Source organism: Salvia miltiorrhiza, chromosome 1 (assembly GCF_028751815.1).
Source record: "Salvia miltiorrhiza cultivar Shanhuang (shh) chromosome 1, IMPLAD_Smil_shh, whole genome shotgun sequence".
Lineage (NCBI taxonomy): Eukaryota > Viridiplantae > Streptophyta > Magnoliopsida > Lamiales > Lamiaceae > Salvia > Salvia miltiorrhiza.
The window spans coordinates 61484692-61504523 of NC_080387.1; the positions used below are offsets into that span (position 1 = coordinate 61484692).

At 34.9% G+C, this 19832-nt stretch overlaps 2 protein-coding genes across 3 annotated transcripts in view; both read right to left on the minus strand.

Annotated features, from left to right (window-relative positions):
- Positions 1 to 19832, minus strand: part of LOC131001622 (H/ACA ribonucleoprotein complex subunit 4) — an 806367-nt gene that overhangs the window by 13448 nt on the left and 773087 nt on the right. The window lies entirely within an intron of this gene.
- On the minus strand, positions 5052 to 7595 carry LOC131002353 (small nuclear ribonucleoprotein SmD3b-like). Its single transcript, XM_057928852.1, has 5 exons — positions 7210 to 7595; positions 5699 to 5751; positions 5553 to 5619; positions 5418 to 5474; positions 5052 to 5314 (listed from the first exon to the last, which is right to left on the minus strand). The coding sequence occupies exons 1-5, from the start codon at positions 7366 to 7368 to the stop codon at positions 5252 to 5254; spliced, it is 399 nt and encodes a 132-aa protein (XP_057784835.1). The 5' UTR covers positions 7369 to 7595; the 3' UTR covers positions 5052 to 5251.

The window sequence follows — 19832 nt, forward strand, 5'->3', positions numbered from 1 at the left end:
AGTTTGTGAGATCATAACTAAATTTTAAACATCATCTTGTATGGAGCTTGAAAAATCATAATCGGCTTTTGTGCATTATCTCATTTAGAGCTTAAAATACCATAATTGAATTTCAAGCATCATTTCGTTTGGAGTTTGAAAAAATAAAATTGGTTCGTGAGCAACATCTTGCTTGAAGTTTGAAAGACCATAACTAAGTTATGAGAATCATCTTGTCTAAGGCTTGAGAAAATTGATATGATATTCAAATTATTTCATACCAATTTATTTAGTATTTCAATTGGTAAATCTATACTATATTAAAAAGAGAATTTCCAATTTGAAATTGATTTCAAATTGATTTAGGTGGCAATTTTGTGAATAAAAAAAAGATTAAAGTCAAAAGCTCAAACTCAAATTAACATATTTGTAAATTTTCTGGCACGTTTAATTATGTGCAGATAACTAACTGCCATTAACTTTTTTTTTAAGAAACTACTATTAATTTTTTAATATTCAATATATATATTTCCATTAATTTTTTTTATTTTTTTTCAAAATTGTAAAATTCGATTAATTATAAAATATTTAATATGCATATCAATTTAAAGATCACGATAAGAGCTTTAATTTGATACATTTTATGTAAATATTTGATCTAAAGATTAATTATAAAATATTTAGAGTGGATTTTTAAAATGGTCACTTTCATATTGTAAAATTAAAAATTATCCACTAAGATAAAAATAGTAAAAAATGGCCACTGTTACCAAAATACTCTTTCACATTAAAAATTAAAAAAATGTCAACTTTACATCACCCCTTTAAAAAATCCCGCAATTCACAACCAGTGTGAATTCACAACCAAAATCTGGTTGTGAATTGTGAATTCACAACCAGTCGAATTCACAACTAGAATTTTTTGTTTGTGAATTCACAACTAGTCGAATTCACAGCCAAAATTTAATTCACAACCAGTCGAATTCACAACCAGAATTTTTTGGCTGTGAATTCACAACCAAACGAATTCACAACCAAAATTTAATTCACAACCAGATTTATGTTGGTTGTGAATTCACAATCAGTCGAATTCACAACCTGAATTTAATTCACAACTAGAATTTATTTTGGTTGTGAATTTGAGTTTTTAAAGTTTGAATTCACAATTAAAACTGTAATTTATTTTGATTGTGAAATCATAGATCTGGTTGTGAATTCAAGAATATTAAGTTGTGAATTTATCGAGCTGGTTGTGAATTCATAGATTTGGTTGTGAATTCGAGAATATTACGTTGTGAATTCATAGATGTGATCGTGAATTTAAAAATATTAAATTGTGAATTTATAAATCTGGTTGTGAATTCAAGAAATTAAGTTGTGAATTCAAGAAAATTAAATTATGAATTCATAGATCTAATTGTGAATTTAAAATCATTAATAGATGTATTGCAACCTCCCTATTATTCAAAGACTAGTATTTCCACAAATTTACAACTGCAGATTATACAAAATCGAACCCTAATTTCTTCATCTGAAATCTGATCGACGCATTGCATAGTAGCAGGGTTACAAGAAGTTGGTGCTGCTTATGAACTACAGGAAAAATAACAGCTGAAAACAATTGCTCAAATCACTAAACAAACTACCTCAACTTGTCACATCAAAAACAAAATCACAATCAATTCCAATGACAAAACTCACATTTCTTCAATAAACATCAATAGATAGAGAAACGGAGATAACTAGACACACACAACTACTCACCGGGGGAGAAAAAGGAAGGGTTAGAGAGAGAGAGAAAAGAGAGAGAGAAAGAGAAGGAGGCGTCGCCTGAATTTGGATGAAGTCGCCTGAATCTGGATGGACGACGTCGTTTTCGGTGCTACTATGGGCGGAGACGACGAGGCTGGGGGAGACGACGCTTTGCCGGAGGAGAGAACACGCTAGAAATCCGACGAAACCCTAATCGAAAGGTCTCGCAAACCGCCTCTTCTTCGCCGCACCCTCCATCTCTGTCACCACCGCACCACCGCACCACCGCCTGCAAATAACCCCAAAACCCCAAAAACAGGCGATTTTCCATAAATCCTTGCAAATCCCTAATTTATTAGAGGAGATCTGTCTGCCGGCGAAATTGAGCTCATAATCTCAAGAATTTGGACCTTCAACCGACTGCGGGGTCGAGGGGCTCCTCCTGCTCCTCGATGCGGCTGATTCAACCTGAGATTTATGGCTTCGATTTTAGAGAGAGAACGCAGCGGAAAAAGGAAGGAGGGAGAGAAGTGCGAAGCGGCTACTGCTCCTTGGAAACTTGAGCCTTGCGGCGGCGGACGAAGCGAGAGAAGTCAGAGAGCATAGAGAGAGAGAGAGAACGCATTAGATGAGAGTTTTTTGACTGGCCATTTTTTAATATTTTAAAGAGAAGGGTATTTTTGTCTTTTCGCTCAAAAACTGGTCAAATTTTAATATTTTTATTTTATAGGCTAAAATTTAACTTTACAATATGAAAATGGACACTTCTATATAATTGCTCAAATATTTAATATGCATATCATGAATAATGTATTACTATTAGTTAGTCATTATTATAATTAGGGATTTAAAGGGATAATTGCGTGAAAATACACAAACTTTGCCAAAAATCCATATTTGACGCGAAGTTAGGATTTTACATTTTAATACATCAACTTTCGTTGTTGTCCAAATTTGACACAACTTAATTCTTAAAAGTTAAAAAAATAACCCCTTTTTGTAAATAATTATACAAAGACCCACTTATGTTATTATTTGGGACATTTAAACCAAAACAAGATATTTCCTTATGATGTTTTCTTTTAATCTTTGATCCGCGCCTAAAATGGTTTAAAAGAAAATATCATAAGAAAATATCTTGTTTTGGTTTAAATGTCCCAAATTATAACATAATGGGTCTTTGTATAATTATTTACAAAAAGGGGTTGTTTTTTGAATTTTTAAGAATTAAGTCGTGTCAAATTTGGACAACAACGAAAGTTGGTGTATTAAAATGTAAAATCCTAACTTCGCGTCAAATATGGATTTTTGACAAAATTTGTGTATTTAGGTGCAATTTTCCCTTATAATTATATATTTAAAGATTCGTTATACTATGTATATACTACTTACTAATAGCACTCATTTTCTGTTAAAAAAATTAGAACTGCATTCTATATTTCTTTTGTTTGTAATTTGTTGTTGTTGCAATCTTTTGTCTTTTGTGTATAGAGGTAAGCGAAAGAAAATCGGACTGCTGTATTTGCTCTGTGAATTGTCATAATATAGGTGGGCGTGTAAAGAAAAAAGTAAGTACAAGTGTGCGTGTTTTAGCACTAGGCAGTTAAATGAATAAATGTTAAATGCCCAAGACTTGAAGTTTTGAATTTGAATTCATCATTGTGGGATTTTTAATTTTTTTTTATTTATTTATGTAATTTATCAAAAAGAAAAATTACTAAAACAATAACAAATTAGATAGGCCATAATCCATATGAGTTTTGAGTTGAAAATATTTACTAAGATGACCGAGTATAAAATAAGTCTGGGTTTTTTTAAAGCATAAGTTGGTTGTTTTGAGTTGAGAAAAATGTACTAAACTATCCGAAATGAAATAAAAGTGCTGTAATATTTAGTTTTTCGTTATAAACATTTACATAACAAAAAGAACTAACCGATGAGAATATTTATTATAAAGATTGTATACCGTTATGTAATTATTCCCTCTGTCTTTATAAAAATATCAATTTTTAAATAACACGAATTTTAATAAAGTAATTAAATATGTTGTAATTGAAGTAAGAGTTCTACTTCATTGTATACTTGCCAAAAATAAAATTGATACATTTTATATAGACGAATAAAAATGGCAAATTGAATGTACATTTTATGAAGACGGACGAAGTTCATCCTTTTTAGTATGGATACCTTTAAAAGCCCCCAAGGAAATATTACTTATAATTTATTTGTATTCCTTTACTTGTATACTTTAATTTTTGTTTACGACTTACCCACATGATGAAAATATTAAAAATCGGAACTGATACATATTATACATAAATAATAAATTATTAAGATTTGTTTTAGGAATCATTTAGTTGTCTCTAAAGTGACATACAAGCGATGTAAACTCATGTCTATATAGCAAATTCAAATCCCACAACTTCCCCTTCCCCAATAAAAAAAAAAAGAATCATTTAGTTCATTGAACTACATTAGTTTTAATATTAATTGTTGGCCTAATAGTCAGAAAATGACAATAATTCGTCATTTCCGTAATCTGGCCAATTCTTTGTAATTTTGTCGAATTAACCATAAATTAGCAAAAGTAGAAGAATAGCCGAATTGAGATGTTAGTAAAATACAGTGACGCAATTGTCTAGTGCATCAATCTCGAATAAACCTCACACCGATTTAGCATAATTTTGGAGATATATAGACTCGAATAAACCTCAGACATTCTTCAGGTACTAATCTATATAATATATAAAAGAGGAGTTTTCTCACTCCATTTTTTTCTTCCATTTTTTCTCTCTCTTCTCCCATCAATTTTTTTTTATTATTATTTTTTGTCTCTTTTCTTTTTATAATTTTAATTCTTTTCTAAACATTGTCAAATTTAATTTATAAAAAAAATTATAATTTTAATTCTTTTCTAAACATTGTCAAATTTAATTTATAAAAAAAATATTCAATGTGTATCTTAAGTTTAAGTTCGTCAGAAGATCTTTAATATGGTATAAAAATTATCAAAAATTAATTTAAAACGAATAAGTTATTAAAATTTTAAAATATTTTCATTATCAAATAATTTAAAATAATTTAATAACTATAATTATCATTACACTTTATACATAATTGAAAATTATGTTTTTAAATTCAAAATTTTATTAAGTAATTAGTATTTTATTTTTAAACCATATTTTGCATTTATTATATTTTGTTTCTGTTTATTATTTATATTTATTTATTTAAACATATCATTTAATTTCAATTTCGCCGTGCATCGCACGAATGGTCGTACTAGTGTGATAAAAAATAAGAGAGAGAGAGAGAGAGAGTAACGCATAACTTGCATCTACCACCTACACAGATCATGAACAATAGCAGCAATTACAGCCGTTGGAAAAACAGTCACCTCCCAGTATATATCAATCATTCCAGACTACAAAATTAGTAAGCAGGGAAACGAAGAAACTGAAATCGAGCATCGTATGACTAATAGTAAAAGACCAACTGGTATGCTAATTACCCTGCGTGATCACCTCCGTACTGGTGGCGCAGCACCTCTACCAGGTGGGGCTCCACGACCAGCAGCCTGGGCCTGATAAAAAGAAATTGAAGGAATCATGAGAGTCGGCCTAAATTACACATCAAACATAGTCCTCAGAACGTGTCATTCTGCACGACAACAAGAAGCAACTTACTCTAGCTCGCATAGCAACAGCACGACCACGTCCAACTCCAAGTGCTGAACCCTTACCCTGTAGGTAGAAATAGAAGGGATCAGCAAATATTTAGATGGGAGATGCCAGAATGAACAAGTGGGGCCGATACTGTACCTTGATCCTAGCTTCCAAGCGTTTAAACATTGGGGCGTTCTTAAGCATATCTGGAATTACCATGAACCTGGTAGAAATTGAGGATTAATAACCACCATATAAATTGATGCAAACGAACACTTCCAAGATAGATAGAACATATATACCTGACTTTGCTACCTCTGATGAAAACATGCTCCAGTAGTGAGACCTTCCCATCCTTTAAAAAGGTTGACGAGATAAAGAAAAAATTAATAATACATGCAAAGATGACTTTAGCAATTAAAATCAGCAATGGTAAAATTCAAGCAGCACCAGCGCATCCTCAATCTTTAAAATACTAGATACAGATAATTCAGAGTCTCTTTTTCGGGTAATATCATCTGAGTTTGTTTTTGAAAGATAGTATACTTCACTGCACGGCTGCACCAAGTTTTCTCATAACTAATTGTAAATGGTGAGATACCAGTGTAACAATCCCCCCCCCCCCCCTCCTCAAAAAGAAGGGGAAAATCTAATACTCCCTCCGTCCCAATATAAATGTCCTACTTTCCATAATGGGACGTCCCAATATAAATGTTCCATTCCTTTTTTGGCAATACATTATCTCTTTACCTAATATCTAAATAATTTCTACCAACCCACTCTATCTACTTTCTACACATTTCTTAATCTCCGTGCTCAAAAGCTATGGGACATTTATATTGGGACGGAGGGAGTACAAAATTTCATTTGCAGTTGATAATGCTACTAATGAAGTAGAAAGGCATGAAATGAATCTAAGCATACAAGTGCATATATAATGACAAATGGAGGGTTTAAGAAGCGTGAGATCCAGAAGAATAAAACTCAGAAAAGCTAAGAGATTCATGACATCTTCGTAGGTTTTTTCCAGGGTGACCAAAGACCAAATATGAAACCAAAAGATCCAGCTAAAGCAAGAATAAAGAAATACAATCAACTCAAAGAGAAACAATTCATTCATAGTTTACATCTATTAGATAGACTCAGGGCTTAGTAGTGCAACTAAAAATAAGAAAATCCAACAAACCAACAATCAGTGCATCAAAACAGGAACAACTGAACATTACTCTTTCTGTTTCACATTCACCTAGGATTGCATCACAATTGCATTTACACTCCAAATTTTATTCCCAGGAGTACATTTGTACCTAGAGTTCCATGAGTAAATTGCCACTCACCGAACCAAGAATATAAGCTCTCTGAATCGAAACAGGTGCAGAACATACAACTAATATATTACAACAGAAAACTTCACACTGAAATCTAGCACAAGAAACACACTGTAACAGACTTTCAGAAGACAAACCAAACAAAATAACAACTAAACTTCAGATTTCTTTCCAGGCTCCATCAACAAACAAGGGTTTAGGACGCAAGAGATATTTCTCCGCACCTACCAAATTAAATGCAAAAAACAGGAGGGGGGAAAGTCAGATACCACCTCCAGTTATATAATCTCCCTTGGGGTTTAGCACGCTATCTAAGGTTTAAGAAGCACAACAGAACAACAGAAATCACAATTACATCAACCTCCAACAAGTTATACCCCCAGAAATCAAAAACCGAAAAAAAATATATAAAAAATAAAAAAAAAACCATTATTGAGTAACAATCACACTAATGCGGTAAAACACAGAGAAATCAAAACTGGTACCTTAGCAGTATAGGTGATGTTTTCAAGCTGGCAATTCCAGTTATCCTCGCACTCAATCATGCTTCCTCGATAGAGCTCGCCGCTCTTCAGCTCCACCGTCACCACATGCCCCGACGCCTCGTGCAGCAGCTTCACCGGAATTCCTAAGCTCCGACTCATTCTCCGTTATGCTTTCTTTCTTAATTACAAACAGTTATAAAAAAATCCCAACACGCACACACACCACAAAGCGAATGGAAAATCTGCGTTTTGAATATGAATTTCTCACGCGCAAATTAGGGCAGGCGAGGTACACAGATGGGGAAAATAGCTGGCGGGTAGATTTATATGAAGATCCTTTTAAATTATCTTAATTGCAAACACATCCCTCTAGTTTGTGAATTTTCACTTTATCCACTGAGCAGCCAAGTATTTTTTTAACACTGACATAAACAATTTGATGAATTATATTTCCAAATACTTTTAAATAATCAAAATATAAAGCATACATTCCATAGTACTTGTAAGCACATTAAAATAAAAACTCCCTCCGTCCCGGTTATACTGAGACTTTTTTTTAGGACACATAAATTAAGAAAGTAGTGTTTTGTATAGGTGAATAAAACGTAAATTTTTTGTCAAATAAGAAAATGTCTCAAAATAGATGGAACACCCAAAAATGAAGGGTTAATTGCCTGTAAATCCATAACGTTTACACGTAATTGGTTTTTGCTCATATTTTAAAAAATCCGCCTCTAAATACATAACATTTTGTTTTTGTCTCGTTTTTATCCGGTGATCGGATTTTTCTTACACCGGCGCCGGAAATTACAAGGTGGCAGCCAGGATCGATGCAATGGCAGCAGGAAAGTGACACCTAAGCAAATTTAGGACATGTGGAAAAAAAAATAAAAAAATGATAAAGAAAACATCCACATCATCATCTTCCCCATTCTCCCCCCTCCCAGGCTGTGGTCGTGCGCCTCTTTCTCTCTCCTCTACCCTCGCCATATCTCTCCTCCACCGCCTCTCTCCCACCCTCCATCGTAAAATCCCAGCGTAACCCCAGCCCCGCCGATCTCTGTAAATTTGGCCACGCAACCCCAACCCCAGCTGACATATTCTCCGGCTAACCCCTACACAATCGCACAGATCTAAAATCTAAGAAGACGCAAAATTCGAAGGGAGGCGGCGCAAAGATTTGGGGTGGAGGGCTGACGGGCTCTGGGAATGGGGAAGGGGCGGCGCCGAGGGTGGGGAGGGGGAGGGGGTGGCGAGCGCCGGACTGGTGGCAGCGGCGGCGACGGGTGGGGGAAGGGGGAAGGGCACTTGTTTCGATTTTTGTTTTCTTTTTTTTGTTTTTGTTTTATTTTATTTTATTTTATGCCACATGTAAAAAAAATGTCTAGGTGTCAATTCCAGCTGCCACCTTGTCGATTCCGGCTTCCACCGTGTCATTTCTGGCGCTGGCGAAAGAAAAAATCGGTAACCGGACAAAAACGAGACAAAAATGAAAGGTTATGTATTTAAAAGCAGATTTTTAAAATTAGGAGCAAAAACCAGTTCCGTGAAAACGTTATGGATTTACAGGCAATTAACCCAAAAATGAAAGTGTCTCAAGATATGTGGAACGGGTGTAATCGAGACGAGTCGAGCCAAATAGTGTCTTGCTCAAGATTGACTCGTTTAGCTAATTGGACTGCTCGTTTAATTATCGATCGAGCTTTAATCTAGTCGAATACAGTGCCGAGCCTCATCGAGCTTTTTAAATTTAAATTTTTATTTAAAATTTTAGTTATTTTCCTAATACATAAGTTATTTTTCAAATATATAAGTTATTTTATTCTCAACAATGTAATATATTTATTATTTTCTTGTAAATAAATGATGTTAATTAGATACTTAATCAAAATATTAGTACTAATTATAGTATAAAATATAAGACATTCAATTAATAATCTTATATTTTTTTAAGATAAATTACTTAACGAGCTTGCTCGCGAGCTAACGAGTCGAGTATCGTCATGCTCAAGCTTGACTCGTTTAGTTAAACGAGCTGCTCATTAAATTGTCGATCAAACTTTCATCGAATCGAACGCCGAATAGTTCACGAGTAGCTCCACTCGTTTACCGCCTTAGAAGGGAGTAATAGTTATGGAAAGTGTTAATAGATTAAAATAATAAGAATTTTTTAATATCAAATCATGTCAAAAATGCATATTTCTCATAGTCTTTCTCCAAATTCAGATAACAATTGTATTTTGATAGGCGAGAGCAAAAATTCCACTTATTATTGTGATGTTCTCAAACAAGCGATGCAATGTCTCGTAACATTAAATTAAATTAAAAAATAAATTATCTTGTGTTATAAAAGTATCACGGTGGGAGGCGTTAAAAGATGGTTCCCACCTTAACGTCTCTCATCTCCAGTGCATTGACTTTATAACTTAAGAACGGTTATAATCTTCATTTTCATTTAGTTTTAGTTTTATTTTTTTATTTTAAAATTCAACATTTCATTAAACTTAAATTCCAATATTATATAAATTAAAATATAATAAAATACTTAAAATAAATATAATTAAAATTACAATAAAAGTTTAAAATTTCAAAACAAATTAAAAAATAAAATTAAAAGAAAATATAAATAAAAAATATACTCCCTCCGTCCCAAACGAAATGTCATGTTTTCCTTTTTGGGCTGTCCCAAACGAAATGTCATGTTTCCTTTTTTGGCAATACACTCTCTCTCTATACTTAATATTTAAATAATTTTCACCAACCCACTTTATCTACTTTATACACATTTCTTAATCTCCGTGCCGAAAAGAAATAAGACATTTCGTTTGGGACGGAGGGAGTAACAAATACCCCACCAACAAACCTCAGCCGCCCCAAACCCAAACGGTCAAACCCCACCCCCGCCGTCCCAAACCAAACCCCACTGCAAAGTGCAAAGATCCCCATCGTTCCCACAGTAATAAATTTCTTTTTAAATTTCACGGGTAAATTATTTCCCAACAACACCGAACCCCAGACGATATTTCGGAGGTAAATTTCTTTTTTCACCTCTTCTCCATTTCGTGCCCGGCACCAAGGAATGTCAATCGGGTCAACTCACTTGATTTCGAGTCAGTCCATTCAGTTTCGGATTATTTTCGATTCGAGTTAATCGATTTTTTTATTTTTTCGACTAAATTTTTTCGACCATAACCCTAACCCACTCAGTTTCGGGTTATCCCGTTTGGACCCGCAAGTTTACAATTTTTTTATATGTTTAATTTCTTTATAGATAATCATACTCTTGTAATAAAAATATATCGTGTTTTTATATATGTTTAATTTCTTCATACTCTTGTAATAAAAATATATCGTGTTTTTTAAATCAAGACATTTCACCTTGATTTAGATACAAAAATTAGTGTTATTTTAACGTAAATTTACATAATATCTAACTTTAACTTCGTTTCCGATAAAAATTGTATATAGATTTAACATAAATGACTATTTTTCTTTGACTTTTATATCATAGATGTTTGTTATTAACTGTAAGAAAAAAATCAAAACATATTCTACAAGCATCAAAATGTTATTTTCGAATTAAAAAGTAAAGTATTAAAATTTAAAAATCAATTATTAAGGAAGTGATCGGTTAATCGGGCCAATCCATTCCATTTTCGGGTCAACCCTATCGGCCTCGGTCTATTTTCGGTTCGGACCATTGGCTAAACTTTTTTCGGGTTACAAATTTTCAGCCCTAACCCTATTTTTTTATCGGTCTATTCGGATCGATCCGTCGATTTTGAACTTTTTTGACATCCCTACCGGCACCAATGGACACGATCGTGTCCAGCACGAGTTCGTGTGGCACGCCAGCGTCAGTCCCTCCTTCGTCGGCTCGGTCCGGCACTTAAACATCCGCATTGCAGATGTTCTAATAACAAGTTAGGATGGTGCATATGGTAAACATCCGCTTTTATTTTTATAGTAGGAGAAAGTGATCTTATTTTGGGTTAATGATTGTTTTTATTCATTTTCAAAGAAAAAAATATTTATTATAAAATAAAATTATAAAAATTACCAATAACAAAATTGCACTTACTTAAATCGAAAACTTTGCTAAAATCGTGAACTTTGCTCGATCAATACAAGTCGAGCATCAATGATAAATGCACTAATGTTCGACCATTGCAAGTCGAATATATTAGTGTATTTATGGTAAATACATTAATACTCGACATACTCGACCTCTGCAATCGAGCATTAATGATAAATATAGCAATACTCAACATACTCAATTATTGTGAGTCGAGCATTAATAGTCGAACATTCTTAGAAATTACATTAATGTTCGACATAAGGGTAAAAAGTCCTAAATGAGGAGTATAATTTATATATTTTGTAAAAGTAGGTATTTTTTAAAATTTTATATTTATATCATTTTGCACCTTTTATTTTTATAGTACGAGGAAGTGGACAATAAATACTTTTACTTAATTTACATATGAAATGTAACATTAGGAATTTAGGACATTGATAGAACCAAAACGCTTGAAGTTTTATATAAATCACATACTATATACAAAGAATGCAACGAGAATAAAGAGGCGAGGAATTAATTGGATTTTATTGACATGAATGAAAACAAAAGTCACGCTGCATGAGTGTTGTCCATCTCCAAATCTAAAAGATCGTCCCAAAAATAATCATATGCTGTGATATCGTCGAACTCCACTGGGCCGCTAGGAATAGCTAATCCCGCTGTGCACCAATCATTGTCTTCTGCTATTATTACCTCTCTCGAATTCTCTAAATATTCTTCCATCGAAATACGTTCATCAAATTTAGAAGCACATTCTGCTTGGCGATTGTTTTCCGCTTTCTTCTCTGAAGGTTTTTGCGAAACATTTAGAATCTTCTTGTTTTTTAAATTATCTCGAAGCTTCCGCTTCCCCCAACACAAATTATCTCCAACATATTTCTTGGGACTTCTTCTCTTGGTGATTGTTTTTTCCAATAAATCAACTAGGGAAATTGCTCTACGATTACTTGCCATCGAATTCTGAGCAGATATTTCTAATACGCATTATACATATATTTATACATATGATCCACTAGTACAAAATTAAGAAGTTCTAAGCGGATTAGAATATTGTTTCTAATTTAATTAGGAAACATAAACACTTAAATTATCCTCATTACATTAAATTACGTGAATTATCTATTCTTTTTTTTTTCTTTTTCCTTTTTGAGCGCATGAATTATCTATTCTATTAACTCATTACCCACAATAATTACCAATCCTACGTGTTATCCCATGTTTTTGTTTTTGTTTTTTCTAAATTCTTCATGCATTGAAACAATTACATATTTACCCAATTCATCAATAAAGTCATAAAATCATCATTTGTTTACTCCCAAATTAAATCCTAGGATAAAAAATTACTAGCCACACATAGACATATGAACTAACAATGAACAATCAGAAATAGAATATATCATCCAATGATAAAACCCGAAAAATTATAATGAATCTTCAATTCTTGCTTCCAATCTTCAAGTTTTGTGTCTCTTCAAGTTTTCAAAGTGTAAATATAAACAAAGGAAAGTCTCGGGTCTTTTCTTGAAGCTTTTCAGGGGTATTTATAGGTCAGGGTGTCAAATATAGTCGAGAGCTTGAAAATACTGATAAAAGCCCAAAAATTCGCAAAAATGTTGAGTAAACAAAAGAAACGGCGACCAGATCGGTGACCGGACTCAGAAATCGGCGATCGCCGTTTAGCGGTGTTGTTTTTCACTAGTGCGCGCGACTTTCATATTTCGGCCATATCTCTCTCGTCCGATCTCCGATTTGCGATCTGTTTGCACCCACGAATTCGTATCGAGATGATCTACAACTTTTATTTCAGACCACTCTTTTAAATTTTGCTTCAATATTTCTATAAGTTCTCTCAAACAATAAGGAAATAACAAGTTATTGACGATAAACCAATATTCATTCATATAAACCATCAAACACACAAAATCCTCACAACTAAGCATCAAATATGACATACCAGAAGGAAAAAATGCATGTTTATCATGGATGAAGCAATACCTGAGTTCGAATCCTGAAGTGAGCGAAATTTTTAATTTTTTCGAGTGTAGAAGATGTTTTAATTCGTACCGCAGATGCTATAATTTTAATGGTTCGTCTCAAGTTCTTATGAAAATTGTAGTTCTCATTAGAATCACACCTATATATATATGGATATAAAAATTAGAGAATATGCACTCATATAGTTATATTGGGGATTAGAATCCAATATTTGACCCTCTCATCTTAAAGACACAAAGTTTGGTCATTTTTTGCAATTTCGGACTGTATTGTCCTTAATTTGGGCGGATCGGATCGAGTTGGCGGGTTAGGCGCACAGGTTCGAATGGTACTTTTGGCACTAATGCTAAAGTTTGTGCCAAAAGTGCCAAATTACTTGGTATTTTTTTTTATTTATGTTTGGTAATTTTGACACTATTATTCTCATTTATGCTAAAAGTATCAAATTACTTGGGTTTTTTTTTTGGGTTAATAGCCGGAAAATACACGAACTATTTTGAGATTTGCATATTGCACATGACCTTCAAAATTAGCCCCAGAATACATGACCTTTCAATTTAATCGCAATTTGCACCCGACGAGAGTTCCGGCCACTCTTATGTTTGACCGGCAATGACGTGGAAAATTTTTTAAACTACGTGGCATTACACTTGGCATTTTTTACACAGTGGAATGCCACGCTCGTATAACGACGTCGTTAGGCATTTTAATTAGAAGACATATCTGATTTCCCAATTAAAATGCCCTAAGTGATAAATTAATTTCCCACAGACGGAAGGAATATAGATCGCCATCGACGAGATTCGATTCCGGTAGAACGCCTTAGACAAAAGGAGAGGGATTTAGCCGAACGGAAAGCACAACGTTTGGATAGCACATCTGAGAAGCTGAAGTTGGAAACCACGACTAGATTCAGCGCGGAGACATGGGTGACAAGTAAGTTATTTCAATCGGTTGCTCATTTTGTTCGTCTGATTGCTTTTTTCTTTCAATAATCGTTTTTTTTTTCAGTTGCAATTTCACCCTCTTCATACATCACAGTGGAAGATTTAAGGAAGTACATGGCCTTGATGCCTACTATGGGGGAAAAAAGGAAGTGTTTTCTGACCTAGATGAAGACAAGTTTGGGTTTTTTGATTTGAAAGAATTAGTCGAGGGTTTAGGTTACTCGGAATGGGGTAGGTTACTATATGTAGAGCCTAAGTCATATGTCTTTAAGGTAATCAAAACTGATAAAGAGGTTATGGAGATGTTGAGCTTCCTAAGTAGTTCACACAGGTTTTTAAATGTTTTTGTGGAGGGTGGGATTAGGTCAAATGTTGGGGTAGATGGTGGGATTGGTTCGGGGGCAGGTGATGGTGATGGTGATGGGTTAGAGTCTGGGGCAGATGATGGTGATGGTGTTGGGTTAGAGTCTGGGGCAGATGATGGTGATGGTGTTGGGCCTTCTCTTAAAGAGATACTGGATAGGGCTGATGTACCTATTGGGTGCTTGAAAGGTGGGATGGAACAGTAGACAGTGGTGACTCTGAGACTGAATACAACCCTTCTAATGACGAAGAAACTGATGTGGATGATGATTCACATGGGGAAGGTGTTGATGATGAAGAATATTTGGATGTTAGACAGAAAAAGAAGGAAAGTGGGGAGGGTTCTTGGGTTGGGGAGTTATTGGAGAAGTGTCAGCCTCAAATGGAGGAAGAAAATTTATCAGAGTATGGGGAATCTGATGATGATGATATTGATAGCAGTGAGAGTGAGGGTGAAGGGGAGACGGTTAGAGGAAGGAAGAAAAGGAGTAGGTATGATCCAAAATCTGATGAGAAAGAGCTTGATATCAAGCTTGGGCTAAGATTTGCAAATGGGAAAGAGTGTAAGGAAGCATTAACAAGCTGGGCAATAGCAAATGGGAGGTTTATTCGGTTTAGGAGAGTATCAAAAGACCAGTGTGAGGCTATTTGTAAGCCTCCATGTACTTGGAGAGTTTATGCATCTGTTTGTCAAAAGGATAAGTCTTTCGTTGTGAAGTCTTTCCGTGGGGAGTGTACATGTAAGAGGGCTACAAGGAACAAATTACTTAGTTCCAAATGGATAGCCAAAAGATATCTGCCTGTTTTCAGAGTGAAACCAGATTGGGACATAGGTGAATTGAGGAGGGATATAGCTAACAGGTTTGCTACTGACTGTAGCAGAGACAGGCTCTATAAGGCAAGGAAAATTGCTTTGACAATGGTTAGGGGATCAGTTGAGGATCACTATGCCTCCCTGAGGAGATACATAGCTGAGTTGAAGAGGGTAGATGCAGAGGGCCGATATGAGGTTGTGGTTGACAGTGAGGGTGTCTTCAAATGTCTTTATATAGGCCACAGTGCTTTGAGGAAGGGTTTTAAAGAGAGCTGTAGACCTTTGATTGGGTTGGATGGATGCTTTTTAAAGACCTACTTAGGGGGTATACTTATGTGTGCTGTTGGGAAGGACGGGAACAATCAAACGTTCCCTATAGCATGGGGAGCAGTGAGTGTTGAGAATGAGGTTAACTGGGGTTGGTTTGTGAGGTTGCTTGTGCAAGATTTGGATATAGAAAGTGGAGAAAACTACACATTCATAAGTGATCAACAAAAAGTAAGTTTGTAGTTATTGTTAATTTCACTTTGTGTTTCATTTATGTTAAGGTATGCTAATGAGTTATAATGCTTTTTATATAGGGACTGATGAATGCTGTCAGCACTTATGCTCCGAGGGCCGAGCACAGGAATTGTGCTCGGCACGTATACATGAACTGGAAGAAGGAAAACAAAGGAGCAACACTGAAGAATTTATTCTGGAAGGCTGTGAGATCAACTACGGTGCAGCAATACAGCAAGGTCCTTGAAGAGATGAAGAGTGAAAGTATTGGAGCTTATCAAGATTTCATTGGGAGGGAGGTTGCTAAATTCTGTAAGCCTTTCTTGTCAAGCACACCTAAGTCTGATATGGTAGATAATAATATAACTGAAACTTTCAACGGATGGATACTTAGTGCTAGAGGTAGACATTTGATACATATGATGGAAGAGATTAGGACATCACTGATGGTAAGACAAGTGAAGAAACTACATAATATGGCTGAGTATACTGATAGGATTTGCCCTATGATAAACAAGAAGCTTGAGAAACTAAAGTATGAGGCTAGAAATATGAACACATTACCTGCACTGCATGAGAAATTCGAAGTTGATGATTCTGGGGAGAAGTATGTGGTCAACATGCCTGCAAAGACATGTTCATGTAGGATGTGGGAGCTCACGGGTATACCATGTAAGCATGCTGTTTGTGCCATTAGGTATTTGAAAGAGGAACCAAGCACCTATGTCTGTGATTACTACACAGTTGATAGGTATTTGCAGGCATATAAATATGCTTTGGAGCCTCTGAATGGGGAGATGTTGTGGCCACAGTGTGAGGGTGACATTGTGAAGCCTCCACTTGTGAAAAATATGCCTGGGAGACCCAAGAAGAATAGGGTTAGGGATCCTCTTGAAGTTGATCCCAAAAACCCTAACAGACTGAAAAGGAAAGGACTTGTGATGACTTGTGGGAATTGTGGTGAGAAGGGCCATAACAATAGGAAGTGCAAGAAGGAAAAGGTTGAGAAGACTGCAACTGAAAAGGGGAAAAGAGGAAGACCAAAGAATCCTACTGCTCCAGTAGTTGACAAGGGGAAAAGGCCCATGCTTTCGAAGGCAGAACAGAAGCAACTTGCAGTGGAGAAGGCAATTGCAATGACTGGCTGTGGAGTTTATATCAATGAAGGCAGTGGCAATCACTACTTTCGGGTAAGTGTGACATTCCTGAACTCCACTTGTGTAATTATATTGTTTTACTATAACAAAAACCAGATGAATTCATTCATTATTGCAGGCACCACTTCAAAAGGGTGTTACACCCTTAAATGATGGAGCAGCTGGAATGACAAGGGGCAGAGCTCGGGGTGGTGCACGAGGCAGACCTCGGGGAAGTGCAAGGAGCAAGGCTCGTGGAGGTGGAAGTGGCCAAGGGTCGGGGAGTTCAGTGATAGAAGGGCAGGCAACACAAGAGAGTTGCAACAAATGACTCAAGCAAGAAGAATTTCAAGTTTCTGTTTTTTGAAAGTGATGTAAATGCATGCTAAATACTGTGATTAGCTTCTGGAATTCAAAGTTTTTGTCTTTTGGCAGTGATGTAGATTCAGGGATAAACAAGTTTATAATCCCTCATTTTGTCTTAGCTTTTGCCAATCATAACTGTGTTTATAACTTCTGTATGCTTCCCAAGATCAATGAATGTTATGGTTTTGGCAAATTTGTGCACTCTTACATTTCAATGCAATTCTGAATACAGGAACAAAATGATAAACAAAATGACATACTTCATTGACATCCAAAGAGTAGTCTACAATTTCGAATAAAGGAACAAAATTCCATGGGAATTGACATCCAAAGAGTAGTCTAAAATTTCGAATACAGGAACAAAATGATCACCAAAATCAAAGCAAAAGTAAGAGCCCTAATTCTACTTTCCATTCTTTGCAACTTAACATCAACTGCACCATCTTCATTCTTCACCATGGAAGATTCAACTCCATCACCTGTTGGGCCTTCAAATCCACTGTAATTGTTCAATGCAGCATCCCTTTCGTTTCTCATTTTGTTAAAACACCGCTTGTAATAGGGTGTGAGTTCAGGATCGACCCAATCCCAAAAAGTACAATCATTGACATCTCTCCATCGACATTCAACGTACCTTCTCTCCGGATTCTTCTCAGTGTGAGACGTCTTCATAATCGCAGGGATTTTATGATAACATCTCATTTCCACGCCATTATTCGTCCTTCCCACTGACGACGAGCTTCAAGAATAACTCATGCTTCTTCGTATCAACTCGCTTCAACTCTCTTCACTCTTCCTTTACTCGCCGTGATTTGGCCTTCGATTTCTGGGACAGCCGCGATTTCTATAAAATTTCTGGGACAACCGCGATTTGTGTAAGAACCCTAATTAAAATGGGTGTCCCCAAGGTGATTTCAGAATTTAAGTCGACGAAACGACGTCATTTTTGGTGTTGTAATGTGATTCCAAAACGACGTCGATTCATACACCGGAAAATCGTCCACGTCAACAAAATCCGACGACCACGTCAGCACCGATCCAAGTGTTAGTCAACGCGGGTGCAAATTGCGATTAAATTGAAAGGTCATGTATTCTGGGGCTAATTTTGAAGGTCATGTGCAATATGCAAATCTCAAAATAGTTCGTGTATTTTCCGGCTATTAACCCTTTTTTTTATCTATGTTGATACTTTTGGTACTAATATTCTTATTTGTGTCAAAAGCACCAAATTACTTAATATTTTTTTGTTTTGCTTTCTGTAGGTACTTTTGGCACAAATTATAACATTAGTGCCAAAAAGTACCAACTGAACCCGTGCACCCAACCCGATTCGATCCACCCAAATCAAGGTCAATACAATTCGAAATTACAAAAAATGACTGAAATTTGTGTTCTTAAGATGGAGGACTAAATATTGATTTATATTACTCAATATGGCTATCTCAAAAGTTGGCTCTTAAAATTATACTAGGAGTAATTTATAGTATTAAAGTGAGAACTAAGATCAATTATCATTTAAGTGAAGTGACCCGGGTTCGATCCCTCTTGGGAGCGAATTGGAGATTGGAGATATAAGGTGGATTTTGGTGAATGGAGAGATAAGGTGATTCTTGGAGTGGATGTGGAACTAATTACTAACTTCTAACATGACTTTGCCCGATCAAAAAAAAAAAAAAAGAACTAAGATCAATTATAGACCCTAGATTATTTTAAATTCTGCCGTCATGATTTAATATGTCTTTCCATGTTTTTAGGGTTAAAAAACTATTATACGAAATCTCAATAATTATTCACCTTCTATTTTCAATGTAATCTCAAATTCATGTTCAATAAAAATTTATGTGAATAATTACATTATTGATCGTGAATAAATATCGATTGGTCGTGAATAATCACAATTTCTGTAAATGATTATTTAAATAAGATTTGTCATAATTAAGACCACTATAAATTCCACTTATTAAAGAAGGAACAATTATAATATTATCATCATATTATGAATCCCAAATCTAACGTAGGAATAAGTGGATGTGATGAATTTTAGTTCTCACATGATCATTTCTCCATTTATATTAAATTAAATATCTTAAATCTATCAATTTATAAGTCGACAACTTATATAGTAGATCATTAGATCAGGAGACATCAACACTTTAGCTATGGAGCTAACTATTTTTAGAAAAAAAATTATATACACTACAATATAAAGTAATTTTCCAATCGAACTTTCAACAGGCTACAACATTGGTATCCTTATACTCCATCCGTTTCATTACAAATGTCCCACTTTCTATAATGGAATGTCTCAGTACAAATGTCCCATTCTTTTTTTTGGCAACATATTCTCTCTTTGTACCTAATATTTAAATAATTTTCATCAACTCACTTTATTTACTAATTAAATTTTTTTAATCTTCGTG

What these genes read in the sequence shown, in the direction of transcription:
- LOC131002353 (XM_057928852.1), bottom strand. Translation starts at nt 7,368, where the DNA reads ATGAGTCGGAGCTTAGGAATTCCGGTGAAGCTGCTGCACGAGGCGTCG. An exon ending in ACATCACCTATACTGCTAAG is followed by an intron (nt 5,752 to 7,209) that starts GTACCAGTTTTG and finishes ACCTTTTTAAAG; the next exon opens with GATGGGAAGGTCTCACTACT. An exon ending in GCTTGGAAGCTAGGATCAAG is followed by an intron (nt 5,475 to 5,552) that starts GTACAGTATCGG and finishes TTCTACCTACAG; the next exon opens with GGTAAGGGTTCAGCACTTGG.